The sequence below is a fragment of the Balaenoptera borealis genome (genome assembly GCF_965194805.1).
Source record: "Balaenoptera borealis genome assembly, chromosome: 1".
Classification (NCBI taxonomy): Eukaryota; Metazoa; Chordata; class Mammalia; order Artiodactyla; family Balaenopteridae; genus Balaenoptera; species Balaenoptera borealis.
In genome coordinates this window covers 168,001,167-168,014,706 of record NC_138860.1, presented here as the reverse complement: position 1 = coordinate 168,014,706, position 13,540 = coordinate 168,001,167, and the positions used below count along the sequence as shown (strand labels likewise).

Genomic DNA, 13,540 nt, shown 5'->3' with positions numbered 1-13,540 from the left:
TTCCGCTTCCCCTTACAAAGTAGGAGCATCCCTGAGTAACGGGACCAGAGAGCTGTATCGATCTTGGGAGGCTCGTCCCCAGTGTCTTCCCCACTCATCCATTTCATTCCCTACAGGAGACACCCGATGAATTCACGCAGAAAATCATGGGCTTTGGAAGAATTCCTGACTTGCAGGCTAAGGTGTTTTACGTTTTAAAATAATAAAGAGTACTCACTGTGTGCCATGCCCTGCCCTCGCCCTTGACTCGCACTTTTTCGTTTAATCCGCACTAACCTGTGAAGTGGATTTTATGACACAGACTCCGACTCCTCAGTGCCTGTGTTGGAATCCTGGCTCTGCCAGTTATTACCTGTTTTCTGTGCCACAGTTTCTGCATCTGTAAAATGGAATAATATACCTACCGCATATCCTAATTCTAAGGATTAAATAAATTAACATATTTAAAATGCTCAGAATAGCAGCTGATCTGTGGTCACCATAGGAGCCACTTAGGTTATTTCCATTTATAAATTAGGAAACTGAGGCTTAGATATGACATAACTTGTCTAGAATAGATAGTAACTAGTGGAGGCAGGTTGGGAAGCATCTCTGCCTACTCTGGAAGAACCTCTCAGTCATACTCACCCAGCCCTCTTCCTATGGAAGCCTGTGGAGACCAGAATTGCCTTTAGAGCAGCACGTGTATTTATTTAGTAGGACACTATTACCAAATGACTGCTCTCAGGGCATTTAATAATGCCAATTAAGATGGTGAGGTTCTATAACTTGTTCTATAAATCTCCATTGAAGATGGTGAGGCTGCAAGATCCATCTCCTGTTAAATTTCATTGATATAAAAATCAGCAGAAGTGAACTTCTGAACATGTCGACTTTGAGATCCAAGTGGAGATAATTATAATTTGGTGTGCTAAGTGGTGTGTTAGTGGAAAGCACAGGGTGCCAAGGGAAGTCTGATTAGGGATAGACGTAACTGCCTGCTAGAAGTTAGGATGGACTTGGCAGAAGCAATGGATGGAAGCAGAAACCTTGATGGGTGAGTAGGAGTTGGCCAGGTAGAAAAGTCTGGGGAGGTTGAGGGAAGCATTCCAAACCAGGGAAGTGGTGTGTAAAGGGATAGAAGTGCGATAATTCAGAGCTCTTTCTTAGGAACTGGAGTACAGGATGGAAGATGAGAATGAAATAGTGATTGAGGAATATTATGAAGGGTTATGTCCTAGTATCAGCAAGTTAACAGAAGTTTCTGAGAAAGGGAGAGAAGAGATCAGCTTTGCACTTTAGGTGGCTCACTAGGAGGCAGTGATGGGGTTGTGGTAGGCAGGCTCTAAGATGTCCCCAGTGATCCCAAACCATAGTGTTCACATACTGATATGATTCTCTCTCCTTGAGTATGGACTGGGCTTATTGATTCCATTCTAATGAATAGAATATGTTAGAAGTGATGGGTTACCATTTCTGAGATTGGATTACAAAAAGACCGTAACTTCTGTCTTTGGCACCCTCTCTTTCTTGCTCACGTGCTCTTAGGGAAGACATCTGCCATGTTGCAGGCTGCCCTATGGAGAGGTTTAGGTGTCCAGGAACTGATGTTTCTGTCCACTAGCAAGGACTTGAGGACTTCTAATAGCCACATAAGTGAGCTTGGAGGTAGATCCTCCTCCAGGTGAGCGTTGGCATGACTGTAGCCCTGGCCAACACTTGGTGGCAGCCACGTGAGAGACCCTGAGCCAGAGGCACCCCTAAGCCATGCCCAGATTCCTGACCCACAGAAACTTTGAGGTAATAAATATTTGTGGTTTTAAGTTTTAACAAAAATTTAAGGCAATTTTAATGCAGCAATAGTTAACTAGATAATAGAGACGGATTAGAAGCAAAGAGAAAGCAGGGGGTGGTTAGGAGGGGACACTTGTTCTAGGTCAGGGAAGAGATGATGAGAATCTGGATTGGGGCAGCAGCTCTGGGGGTAAAGAGCAGGGAACGGATTTGAGATAGGTCTGGAAACAAAGGAAAGACATTTGGCAATGGAGTTGGATGTGGGAATGAGGGAGGAGGCGGAGGAGAGAACAACACCAGTGTTTGGTAACACAAAGGGTGGTGTTAGCTAGAGTTGCCAGCATGCAGGCCACTGGGGATGAATTTAAAAAGTAGCTCCTTGAGATTTCTGGCAACAACAAGATAGATCAACAAGCAGACTCTAGGTTGGACAAAGAGAACAGTCACTGTGGTCTGGGGAAAAAGTACTGCAGAAAAATAGAACCAAGGGAGTAAGAACTGGAAGGAACTCTCTTCCCTGAATTAGGTTTTCTTGTCAAAGTGTATGGTATACTACTCTCCCCTTCATCTGGTCATTCATTCAGCAAATATGTATTAAGTGCCTTCTCTGTGCCAGGCACTATCCCAGGCACTGGGGATGTAAAAGTGAGCACAAGAGTCTCTGCCTTCATGGCATTCCTATCTTCATTGCAGGAAGAGAAACAATAAGATTTTTGGCTTCTGGTTCTTACTCTCTCCTACATTGCTTCTGTCTTAATCTTTGACGATTTCAATATACACAGAGACGATCCTTCCAACATTGTTCTCTCAGTTTCTTGCTTCAGAGATCTTGTCCTCTCTCTACCTCAGGCACTCATTCCATGGTCATACCCTAGACCTTATCATGAATCTAATGCTCTAAACAATACCTCATGTCTTTCCAATTATTCTCCCTCCTGTTCTGACCCCATCAATCCTTCCATGCCAGGAAGTGAAATCTATTAATCCTACATTTTGCATTATCTCTCTCCCTGTTAATGTCCTCTCCTCCAGTTATATCAGTCAGGATAGGCTAGGTGCTGCTGCAGTAACAAATACTCCCAACATTTCAGGCTTATATGTAAGGCTTACATTTTAAGCTTTAATACAATGAAGAAAGATTTATTTCTTGCTCGCACAACTTGAACATCGTGGGTCAACAGAAGGCTCTGCTTTTCGTAGTCAGAAACCCAGGGTGATGGAAAAGCCACCATCTCAAATAATGTTGGTCACTATGGGAGAAGGAAAAGAGAACTCTGGAGAGTCATGTTGGCAATTAACTGCTCCATCAAGAATCTGTAATCTGATTGGCCAGAACCAGTCACATGGCCATACCTAGCCTCAAGTGGACTGGAAAGTGCATTTCTACCCAAAGTCCAGAAGCAAGGGGTGGGATTGGAGAACTGGAATATTTGTGAATAGCACTTAGAGTTTCCCATGCCAGCTGAAATTCCATGGTTAATCTTTATCATCACTCCCTTGCATTCACCCTCTACTTCCTTGCCTCTTTTTCATTTGTTGTATGTGTACTCTCTTAGCCAAACCACAACTCTGGTTAAATATAACTTTCCACCTTCACCCATGCAGCTGAAAGCTCCTCTTAGAGTTGCCAACAACTTCTCAGGACAGTACCTCCAGCTTACCCTAGATTGGGCCAATATTCCTGTCTTTCATACTTCAGGATTGGAGGTGAGGTGTGGACAAGAGCATTCACAGAAGACTTCACTGAGGGAGGAAAGAAACTTTTGTGAATTGATCTCCTACTGTGGACCACTGTGTATGCATAACTACCCTGGACTATGCCTTGAAGATTGGGGAGGATTTGCCTCTTTGGTCACCAGAGAGGAAAGGGGGAAGATATGTGGGATGGCGTGATGGGGAGGAGATACACAAAGATGTGCGGGTGGGAAGTAGATTTAGTGTGTAGGCGCAGCAATGATGATGAGGCATGTTGCTCCTGCCTCCTAAGCCTCTCGAGTTCAACTGTGTCTTAATATTCCTGCTGCTGCTGCCAAAGTCTACCATCATAATCTTTACCTCTCCTCTCTCTTCAACTCCTCCTAGCCGATCTCCCTAACTCTAGCCTCAATTCCTGTCCAGTCCATCCTTTAAGTGGAAGTTAGAGTGACCTTCCTAAAATTATCTATCTATCTATCTATCTATCTATATCTATCTATCTATCTATATCTTATCATGTTACTTCCTGGCTTGAATCTCTTCAGGGGATGCCCACTGCTTTCAGAATGAAGCCAGGATTTCTTAGCAGGTCCTTTGCTGCCTTGAAGGTCCTAATCTGTGCTGTCCATTATGTTAGCCACCAGCCTCATGTGGCTATGGAGCACTCAGAATGTGGCTAGTCTGATTTGAGATGTGCCATAAATGTAAAATACACCCCAGATTTCAAAGGTGTAGTTCAAAGAGAAGAATGTAAAACATCTCAGCAATTTTAAAATATTGACTACATACTGAAATGATAATATTTGCCTATATTGGGTGAAATAAAATATTATTAAAATTAATTTCACTAATTTCTTTTTACCTTTTAAAATGTAGCTACTAGAAAATGTAAAAGTACATATGTGGCTCATATTATACATATAGTGGACCATGCTGACTGTATACTCCACCAGTTTCATCTCTCTGCACTATGTTAATTTTAGTTAAAGTTTTTTCATTAAAATGAACAGAAACTGACTTTGAAAGAAATGAAAATTAAAAGTTTGGGGAATTGATTGCAAGGGGCTTCAGAATCAAAGGGTTTATTGATGAGTGGGTCTGGAAAGGAGCAGGGCAGCTCTAAGGGCCTCAGCAGCAGAGGTTCACAGACATTGATGTAACTCAGCTCCATTTCTGGGTCTCACATTCCACATTTCAAATTCCTAGGAAGAGAGAATCTGATTAGATCAGTTTAAATCAGGTGTGTCTACTCCTGGATCAATCCACTGTGGCTGAGGAAAGAAGGACTCATTGTGAGCTGCCTACTGCACAGTTCCCACCCTCAACCCTCCAGCTACTATGTTCCTAAAAGGTAGTATAAGCACTCTAACCTCTAGGAGTCAGCAAGCTTTTTCTGTCAAGGGCCAGATAGTAAATGCTTTATGCTTTGTGAGCCATAGCATCTCTTTGACAACTATTCCACTCTGCTGTGTAGAGCGAAAGCAGTCAGAGACAATACATAAGTGAATGGACATGACTATATCTCAATAGAACTTTATTTATAAAGCTAGAAAGTGGTCCATAGTTTGCCAACACCTTACCTTGTACTTTCTGTTCCCTCTGCCGGTACTATCCTTTCCCACCTTCCTTCCAGCAAGCTCCTAGTCATCCTTCAGTTCTCGGTTTAGATGCCACTTCTTGGAAACTTTCCTTAACCCTCCTCCCTGGCTAGTTAGTGGTCTCTTCTTTATGCTCCCCCAGACTCCTGTACCCCATCCAAGCGCTTCTCATACTCTGTCGTCATTGTTCTGTTACGGCCACTAGATTAGTAGCCTGGGTCTCATTTGTTGTTATAAACCCAGCACCTGGCATGCCCGGCACATGGTACACACCTGAGTATCACTGGATGAATGGAAGAAGCCGTGAACCTGTGGCTGGCAGACAGAGCAGATATCCTGAGATCTTAGGGCAGTGGTGAGAATTCTGGGCTTTTGTATTAGCTGCATGAAACCCATTTCCTCACTTTGTTGCTCCTCTGAATCCCAGGGCTCAGGCGGTAGACAAGGAGAGAGGAGGCTCCAGGCCGGGCAGGGGTCCAGGGATCTGGCAATTTCCATGCCATCCAAGCCTTGCCTGTCAGGGGCCTTAGGGCTGTGTTCCCCCTAAGAACCATGTAACAAGCTGAAACACCATGACCTCAGGAAAGCACTGGTGATGTGAGTGTTTAAAAATATGAGAAGTGGAAAGTTCTAAGGACTGCAAGCCTTGGATAATATGATAAGCCACACCCCAACTGGGGTGAAACCAGGAGTGCTCTCATCCAGTCCTTGGAGGAGGACTTCCTGCTCCTTGGTCAGGTTCCCTGTGGAGGCCCCACGAGGCAGGGGGCATCGCAGGGAAGTAGGGGGGCAGCGTGTGGCCAAGGGTCTTGGCCTTGGTCTCATAGTCACCAAAGGCCACAGTTACAGGGGCTGCAGAATGGGCTTCCTCGCCCTGAGAGGTTGATGAGTAATTTCCAGCAGAACCTGGACAAGGGCACAGGAGACTATGAGGTCCCACACGTGGTTGTGGCCTCTGTGAGGCTTCATCCAGCTCAGCACATCATCCCCTGTTGCCTCAAGAGAGTAAGGAGAGTTTCTCCTCTTAAGGGAGACAAAGAATAAAGCTGAAATAGAACCTCCCTGTCCTTATGGTCCTTGAGTGACTTACCTGGGCCCCTCATGTGGATGGCAGGCTGGGGTGGGTGACCCGAGACCACCGACGGCAGGTCTTCCATAAGATGCAGCTTATGACCAGCAGAGTGGACGAGGAGAGCAGGGTTGGGATGATGATCACCGCAGCCTGCAAGCCACCCACATCTGGCCGAAGGGATGGAGGCATCAGGGCAGTGGTAGTAGACTGCTCCCCAGGGGCAGGCTGTGCCCCTGCCCTCAGTAGCTGTGACCCACACAATACTGGGCTCCCAGGTCTGGAGGAGGCATGGTACAGAGCAAGAACAGGCTTGGAGGCAAAGATTGAGTGACCTTGGACAAGCAGCCAAAAGTACTTTTCCCCCAGTGTTTGGCACTTGTTGCTTGGTACACGTTTGTGGACTAAAAGGGAGAGAAGTGATGCTAATAACACCAGGTGCTTTATATACCTTGACTTATGCAGGTTGGCGAGATGCTATTCCCATTTACCAGATGGAGAAGGTGAGATGCAGGGGCTGCCCCTTTGCCTCATATTCAACCCTTAACTACATGACCTCATTTCCAGACTCCTATCCCTAGCACATGCTGTTCCCTCTTCCTGGAACACTTTCCCCAGCTGTTACTCATGCTGCAGGTTTCAGCTTCTGTGGCACCTCCTGCAGCAGGCCCCTCTTCTCTGAGTTCCTGCACCTCCCCTATTGTTCTAGCCCAGCCCTCCGCACGTGTGCTGTGACTGCCTGGTCACTGCTGGCTCTTTGCTGGAGACCTGAGATGCACCTGTCCTTGCTCATCTCAGTGCTAGCACATCATAGGCACTCAGTAGGGATTTGTTAGGTAAGTGATTGAATGGGAGAATGAGGGAGTGGAGAGGACAGTGGGACTCTCTAGGAGGAGAGCGGGGATGGGGCTCCTCTGGCCCAGCCCTCCCCCACCCACAGGTAATCTACCTTTTCTCCTTCGGGACCTGCCCAAAGTCAACACTTCCCTGGACGGAGCTGGGGGAGGGTGGACCCAGGCTGGGCTGAACAAACACTGCCTTCCCCACCTGACTGCCCCACCCCCAATCAGTTCTGGGCATTTGGCTCCAGTCCAAGGACTGTTTCTGGTTCACCAGCTTCCCTCTGTGAACACTGGTCAGTGCTATGTAGGAGGTGAGGGTGGGCTGGGAGGCACAAAGCCTGGATTCACCTAGCTCTGCCATGAACATGCTGTGTGACCTTGAGGAATTCACCTCCTCTCTCTGGCCTCAGTTTCCTCAACTGTAGCTAGGGAAGAATGATCCCTGCACACATCACAGTGGTATGGGTATGGGAGGATAATAACAAGTGTGGGTTTGGGAGTCACACAGCCCTGGGTTCAAATCTGAGCTTTACCACTTAATTGGAAAATCATCTTAACTCTCTGGACTTAGTGTTCTCATCTGTAAAATGGGAATAAAATGGTACCTCCTCTCAGGCTTGTTGTAAGGATTAAATGAGATGACAGCTAATAATATGCATTCTGTTAATGATCCCTCAAGGCCTGGCGTACAATTAGATTTAACAAATCATAAGGGTGTTCAGGGGCTTGGAGAGAAAAGAGAGCATTTGGAAACATGGGTTCGAATTGGGTTACAGAATTTCAGAGCTGGGAATGGGCCTTAGGAACCTTGTGGTATGTTGGTGAGGAGACTGAGACCCACCCCTAAACTTCCCCCAGAGTGGAGAAGAGTCTTGTCCAAGATCACACTTAATTCCACACTATTTGGCTGGTAAATTCCTGGGGCAGAGCATGGGCTTGGGTTGGGAAATTGGGTATTTGCTTTGGAAAACTTTCAAGTGGCTCAGCTCCTTCCCCCATCCTCCCCCCACCTCCATCTGCCCCTGTTCCTCCCCCAGTCTGGCCAGTATGAGGGAAAGCTGGCTGAAGTGCAACGGCAAGTGGCACTCCTCCCCTCACCCCCCACTTGATTCCAGAGGCCCTTCTCCACCTCAAGGTCAGGATCACCCAAGTCCCCTACCCCCCAGGATTGGAGGAGCCCAGGGTCCAGGAAAACAGCCGAGGAAAGGGCAAGGCACGTATCTACTTACTGCACCGGTGGGCAGCAGTGGAGAAGTTACAGGGGGGCTCTGAGCCCATCAGTGAGGTGTTGGGGCCTTCGCTCAGGAGGGGTGGAGGCAGCAGGTGCTCAAGGCCTTCCTGGGCCTTCCCTTCCTGAAAGTAGGGGCAGGCCAAGGTTACACCCTGGAGCAACAGGTTCTGGCCCACTGTTGTAGCAGGTTCCCTACTCAGAATGGGGCTTAGGAAGAGCAGGCTTCTAGGGGGGCCCTCAAGGTCAAACAACCTTACTGTATTAAACTGATGCTGTAGAAGACTATTTAACAGCATGGAAAAAAAATTCAGTGGAGAAAAAAATAGGCTGTGGAACAATAGGAGAGTGTGTTTGATTTTGGTAAATAATACTCACATGGAAAAAAAACCTGTAGACCTTATCACCCAGACGCTAGCAGTGGTTATCTCTGAACAGTGGTTGATGGGTAATATTTACTCTGTGTGTCTTGACTGTATTTTCCAAATTTTCTATGATGAACATGTTATAAGAAAAAAACATTTACTTAGGAAAGCAACACATTTAAAATGAGCAAGCCTTTTGACCAACAAATTCTATTTGTAGGAATTTACAGAACTCATAGGAAATAAAGAATGAACATAGTTTTGTAAAAGAAAATTCTGTTTTTGTTTATGCATAAGGAGGAATGCCTGGAAGGACTGCACCAAACTGTTAATAGCTGTTGACTCCTGGGCGTGGGAGGAGGGAACTTTCTGTTTTACGGTCTTACGTCTATTTGAATTTTTTTGCAATAAGCAGAAGTTATTTTATAATTGAAAAAAAAAAAAAAAAAGAAGACAAACAATCAAACAATGTCCCTAGTCTTTGCCGGCTCTTCCTGGTTCTCTCTGTGCACAATCTGGCTGGGAGTGGTCAGTGTGCTCACCCTGGGCATCTTTAGCGAGGAGCCATCCCTGGTCTCTAAGCTCCCTCCCAACTTGGAGATGGAGTGCTTTTCATGATTCCAGCTTGGACGCTAACCAGCTCCAGCCAGCAAATATTTTCTGAGACACTCTCTGCACCCATGTCCCCGGGGAACATGATCCCTGCTTCAAGATGCTCATGGTCTAGTGGTAGTGGAAGACCTGAAGTGCTACAAGGGTCCAGAGCATTGAGTTCTGCTGGATCTGAACGACCAGGGCAGCTTCACCTTGAATGGGACGTGAAGGATGAGTAAGATTTCAACAGGAAGGAAAAGGGGGGCAAGGGCATGCTAGGAGGCGGATGGGTATTACAAAAGCGGAGGTGTTAAGGACCAGAATCTGCTTAACATTTTCCATTTGGGATCCTAATATTCTGAGTGCTCTGATTCTAACATTATATGCACCATTTTTTTCTCCTCCACCGTGAGACCCCCAAAACAGAAAGGCAGTTGTTGTGTCACCATTAGCCTGTTGGGTACTGGTGAGGGGGAATGAGGGTTGAAAGCTTGGCCAAGAGTAGGACTTGGATCGGTTCAGTGCATGGGAGCCACGGTCATTTCTGGCTGTGTCTGTGCCCACACAGTAACAGCTGCTGTAGTGCTGCCCATGTGGAGTCGTAAGAGTTCTCCTCCGCCTTCCTATCCCTACTATTATCTTTCTCCCACCTGCTTGGTGTGGTTCCTGAAATCCCACCACTAGCTACTCTTTAAGAGAGGTCTCTGGGACTTCCCTGGAGGCGCAGTGGTTAAGAATCCACCTGCCAATGCAGGGGACACAGGTTGGAGCCCTGGTCCAGGAAGATCCCACATGCTGCGGAGCAACTAAGCCCGTGTGCCACAACTACTGAGTCTGCGCTCTAGAGCCCGTGAGCCACAACTACTGAAGCCCGTGCCTAGAGCCCATGCTCCACAACAAGAGAAGACACCACAATGAGAAGCCCACGTGCCACAACGAAGAGCAGCTCCCGCTCGCCGCAACTAGAGAAAGCCCGCACGCAGCAACGAAGACCCAACGCAGCCAAAAATAAATAAATAAATAAATAAATAAATTTATTTATTTATTTATATATATTTAAAAAAAGAGGTTTCTATTATAAATGTGCATGGGTCAGGGAGGGAGGCATTGCAAACCATAAGTCAGTTACCCCGAGGAACACAGGAGGGTAAGTTTTGTTGGAGGAGCGAAAGGGATGGAGGAGCGCATTCCAGAAGTGTGACAGAAGGAGACCCTTAAAGAAGAAGAGGGGGCGGTGAAGGGGGTGGGCACTGCTGGACAAACTCCATGAGGCTGCCTCAAGCTAGAACCCTAGAACCGGGGGTTGCCCCATAGCCCAGGGCCACCCATCTCTCTTGCTGAACCAACGAGGAGTGGACACCCATAAGGTGGCGATGCCAGGAGCTGTCCAGGGTCACTGGTGAGTCAGGCACCAAGTCAGGGCCCACTCCAGATTTAGCAGGTTTGCCCAGATCTCAACCCTCAGTCTGCGTCTGTGGGACGCACATACCTCCAGCTGGTCTCTGCTTTTTCTGGGACCTCCTGGGGCCCTTATCTGCTTCTCCCTTCTCCCAGTGGCAGAGGAGAGCTGCTGGGCCCCAGGGCCCCATTCCTGGCTTGTAGATCTGGCAGCTTAGTCATGGAGGGGCTTTGCCTGGGGTGTGCGGTGGGCAGAGGAAGCAGGCCCAGGGGCTCAGCCTACAGGGAGTGAGGGAAAGCCCCTTCTCCGGGAAAAAAATTCCAAATCCCCGACCACCTGGGGTAGCAGGGCTGACACTAGTGCCGTGGAATCAGGGGATGCCCTCGGGTCAGTGCCCTCACTTACCTGCGACTCCCCGTGGCTCCAGTAGCTGCCCAGGTGGCTTTGTCCCTGCTGTGGCTAGTTCTGGCTCTGGCTCTGCTACCAGAAAGGGAGGTACCAGGTGTGGGCAGGCACTGACTGACTCTGCCCTGGAGGAGGGGCTACGGAGGCCCAGGCCAATTCTCCATTCTCTTCGGGGAGGAAGATGGAGAAAGGTACCCGCTGTTGGTGCCTGGAGCTGCAGGGACACAAGCCACTCCCCTTCTCCTTCCGCTCTGATGCCAGGTTCCCAGGGGGTGGGAGGAGGCATCAGCATCCACAGCGGGGAGATTAAAGTTTGTGTGGAAAGAGCCAATGGCTGTGAGTCTGCAGACCTGGGTCTGGGCCTGGCTCTGCCTCACGGGCTGGTGACTTTCCTTGTGGGCCTCGGTTTTCTTACCTGTGAAATGATGGGGTGAGACCAGTGGTCTCTTAGCAGCCATCGTGGAATCTGTGATGCTGGCTAGCACGCTCAGCTGGGCTCACTCCACCCCGGAGAGGACTTCCTGACTCTGCTTTGTTCCTCCTCCTCGCCGAGGAGCTGGAGCCACCACTCTGAGGGCACCCTTACACCCCGCTGACCTTTTAGTTATGGGGACCCTTCTCCTCTGAGCACCACCCACCTCAGCCCTGCCCCTGCCCCCTCCCAGCTGGCCCTCTGTGCTCCTTTTTCTTTCCTGGGTGGGAGGCCCTCTCAGCTGGCCCTTCTCCCTCCTCAGTGACTGGGAGCCAGGACACCTGGGTTCTGGCCTTGGCTCTGCCATGTGCTATATGACCTTGAGCTAGAAACCAACTCTCTCTGGGCCTCCGGATTGGGCTGGAGGAGCCCCCAATCCTCCAGCATTCAGACTTGATCACATCATGGCCCACAGTTTTGGGGAGCTCACCAGGGCCTGGGCTTTGTGCCCCTGGCTCCAGCCTCTTGTAAGGCCCTCCCTTGTCATGACATCAGAGTAGGAAGCCCCTGGTCCTCTGGTCCAAAGTGTCCACTCTTCCCCTAGTTCACTGAATTCCTAGGGTGAATGGGGGGCATTTTGTAATAGTCAGAAATATGATAGAACTGTCAAAATTTTGAAAGAAGATGGAAGAACGTTCTTTTCTCTATCTAGGGTAAACAAAAATCCACATAATTTAATCCAGATAGAAAAGAAAAACAAAGGAAAATGAGCATATTTCAGAATAAAAGTATCCCCCCCCTGCTATTTTTTTGGAGGCTGTGCTTCCTGAATGCATCTCTACTCCCCTCTCCTTCCCTCTCCCTCCTCCTTCCCTCCCCTCCTCCTCCCCTCCCCTCCCCCCTCCCTCTCTCACTCCCTCTACTTCTGATTTCTGCTCTGCTTCCCATCACCCCCTCTTCCCCAGAGACACTGGCTAGAATTGTAGGTGTCCCAGAGTAAGGAGAAATTATCATGCCCTCGTGGCCAATGACAATTCAGCACCTTGGCCAGCACACCACCCCTCCCCCGACCTCACCACTCCTGGCCACCTGCATTTAAGCCTGTGACATGGTCCTTTGAGACGGACTTTCTGGTGGAGCATTTGAGGATAGTGAACAGGGCAAGACTCAGGCAGGAGGGGAAGAAGCCAGGAATTCTGCCCAGGTGTGAGCAGTCAGCCTCCCGGGATGTCCTCTCTGGCAGGAGGGAAGGCCCATCTCTAGAGCCCCTGAGCTGAGACTGTGCTGTCAAGAGACCTCATCTCCTCTCTCCATCTTCTTCTCCTTCTCTCTCTCTCTCTTTTCCCCCACCCCACATTGGGCCCTCTCCCCCTCTCCCTTTCAAAGCTGAGCTAACGGGAGACTATTTAACTTCAGTGTTTCCATAGGAGTCTGTTGTAGTTTAACTCCTGCACACCAGTAGCTGAGATGAACAAAGGAGAGACTTGAGGTCCAACTATTCATCCTTTCTTTGCACTTCAAAAAAAAGAAAAAAAAACCCACAAAAAAGAGACCTTATCTCTGTTTTTTGTTCCTGCTGCCTGCTGCCACCCCAGAGAGAAAGACCCAGAGCTAATGGCCTTGTTAGGTGCTGAGCAGGCCAAGCCCTGGGACCAACATTAGACTTACAGAATCCTGGACCATCAGAGCTAGTACCTTGGCAATCAGTTAACTAGATCCCTAGCCCCTCCCTAATAGAGATGGAGAAACAGAGGCCCAGGAAGGGAGAGGGACCTGCTCAAGGTCACATAGTGCCTTCATGAGTCCCCCTCTGACCTGGGAGGTACATGAGGCGGAGCCTGCAGATGAGACTTGACTCACAATTGTGTAATTCTTTTTTTTTTTTTTTATGGCAATGAATGTTAATTACATTTATTATGGTGATCATTTTGCAATATATACAAACTTTGAATCATTATGTTGTACAGCTGAAAGTAATATAATGTTTTATGTCAATTATACATCAATGAAAAAATTGTTGGTTTCTCAAACTCATGACAACTAGGTTTAATAATCTTAACTATTGGCATGAATCAACCATACCTAACATTTAAAAATGTCTTTAAAGCTATATTAGGCTTAGGCGCTGCCTCCATTATTCATAATTAAAATGATGAGCAA

The 13,540-nt window shown here is 48.0% G+C and overlaps 1 protein-coding gene and 1 long non-coding RNA gene across 7 annotated transcripts in view; one reads left to right on the top strand and one right to left on the bottom strand.

Annotated features, from left to right (window-relative positions):
- AZIN2 (antizyme inhibitor 2) overlaps positions 1-13,540 on the top strand; it is a 58,761-nt gene that overhangs the window by 41,292 nt on the left and 3,929 nt on the right. Inside the window, exon 12 of one of the 3 annotated variants that reach the window (XM_082352660.1) lies at positions 3,473-6,126. The exons of 1 other annotated variant lie outside the window; for it this stretch is intronic. In XM_082352660.1, coding sequence (XP_082208786.1) covers positions 3,473-3,542 — 70 coding nt within the window. In that variant the 3' untranslated portion in view covers positions 3,543-6,126. Of the gene's footprint in view, positions 1-116; positions 183-3,472; positions 6,127-13,540 lie in introns of those variants that run through there. One more of the 3 variants, XM_082352658.1, reaches the window with a different exon arrangement.
- LOC309610209 lies at positions 197-12,236 on the bottom strand. Of its 4 annotated transcripts, none has more exons than XR_014233779.1 (4): positions 10,969-12,236; positions 8,207-8,696; positions 6,157-6,305; positions 197-3,023 (listed from the first exon to the last, which is right to left on the bottom strand). It is a non-coding gene; the product is annotated as an uncharacterized lncRNA (long non-coding RNA). The 4 variants fall into 4 exon arrangements; XR_014233780.1 differs by having other exon boundaries at positions 8,207-8,330; XR_014233781.1 differs by lacking the exon at positions 10,969-12,236 and having other exon boundaries at positions 6,157-6,415; positions 8,207-10,080.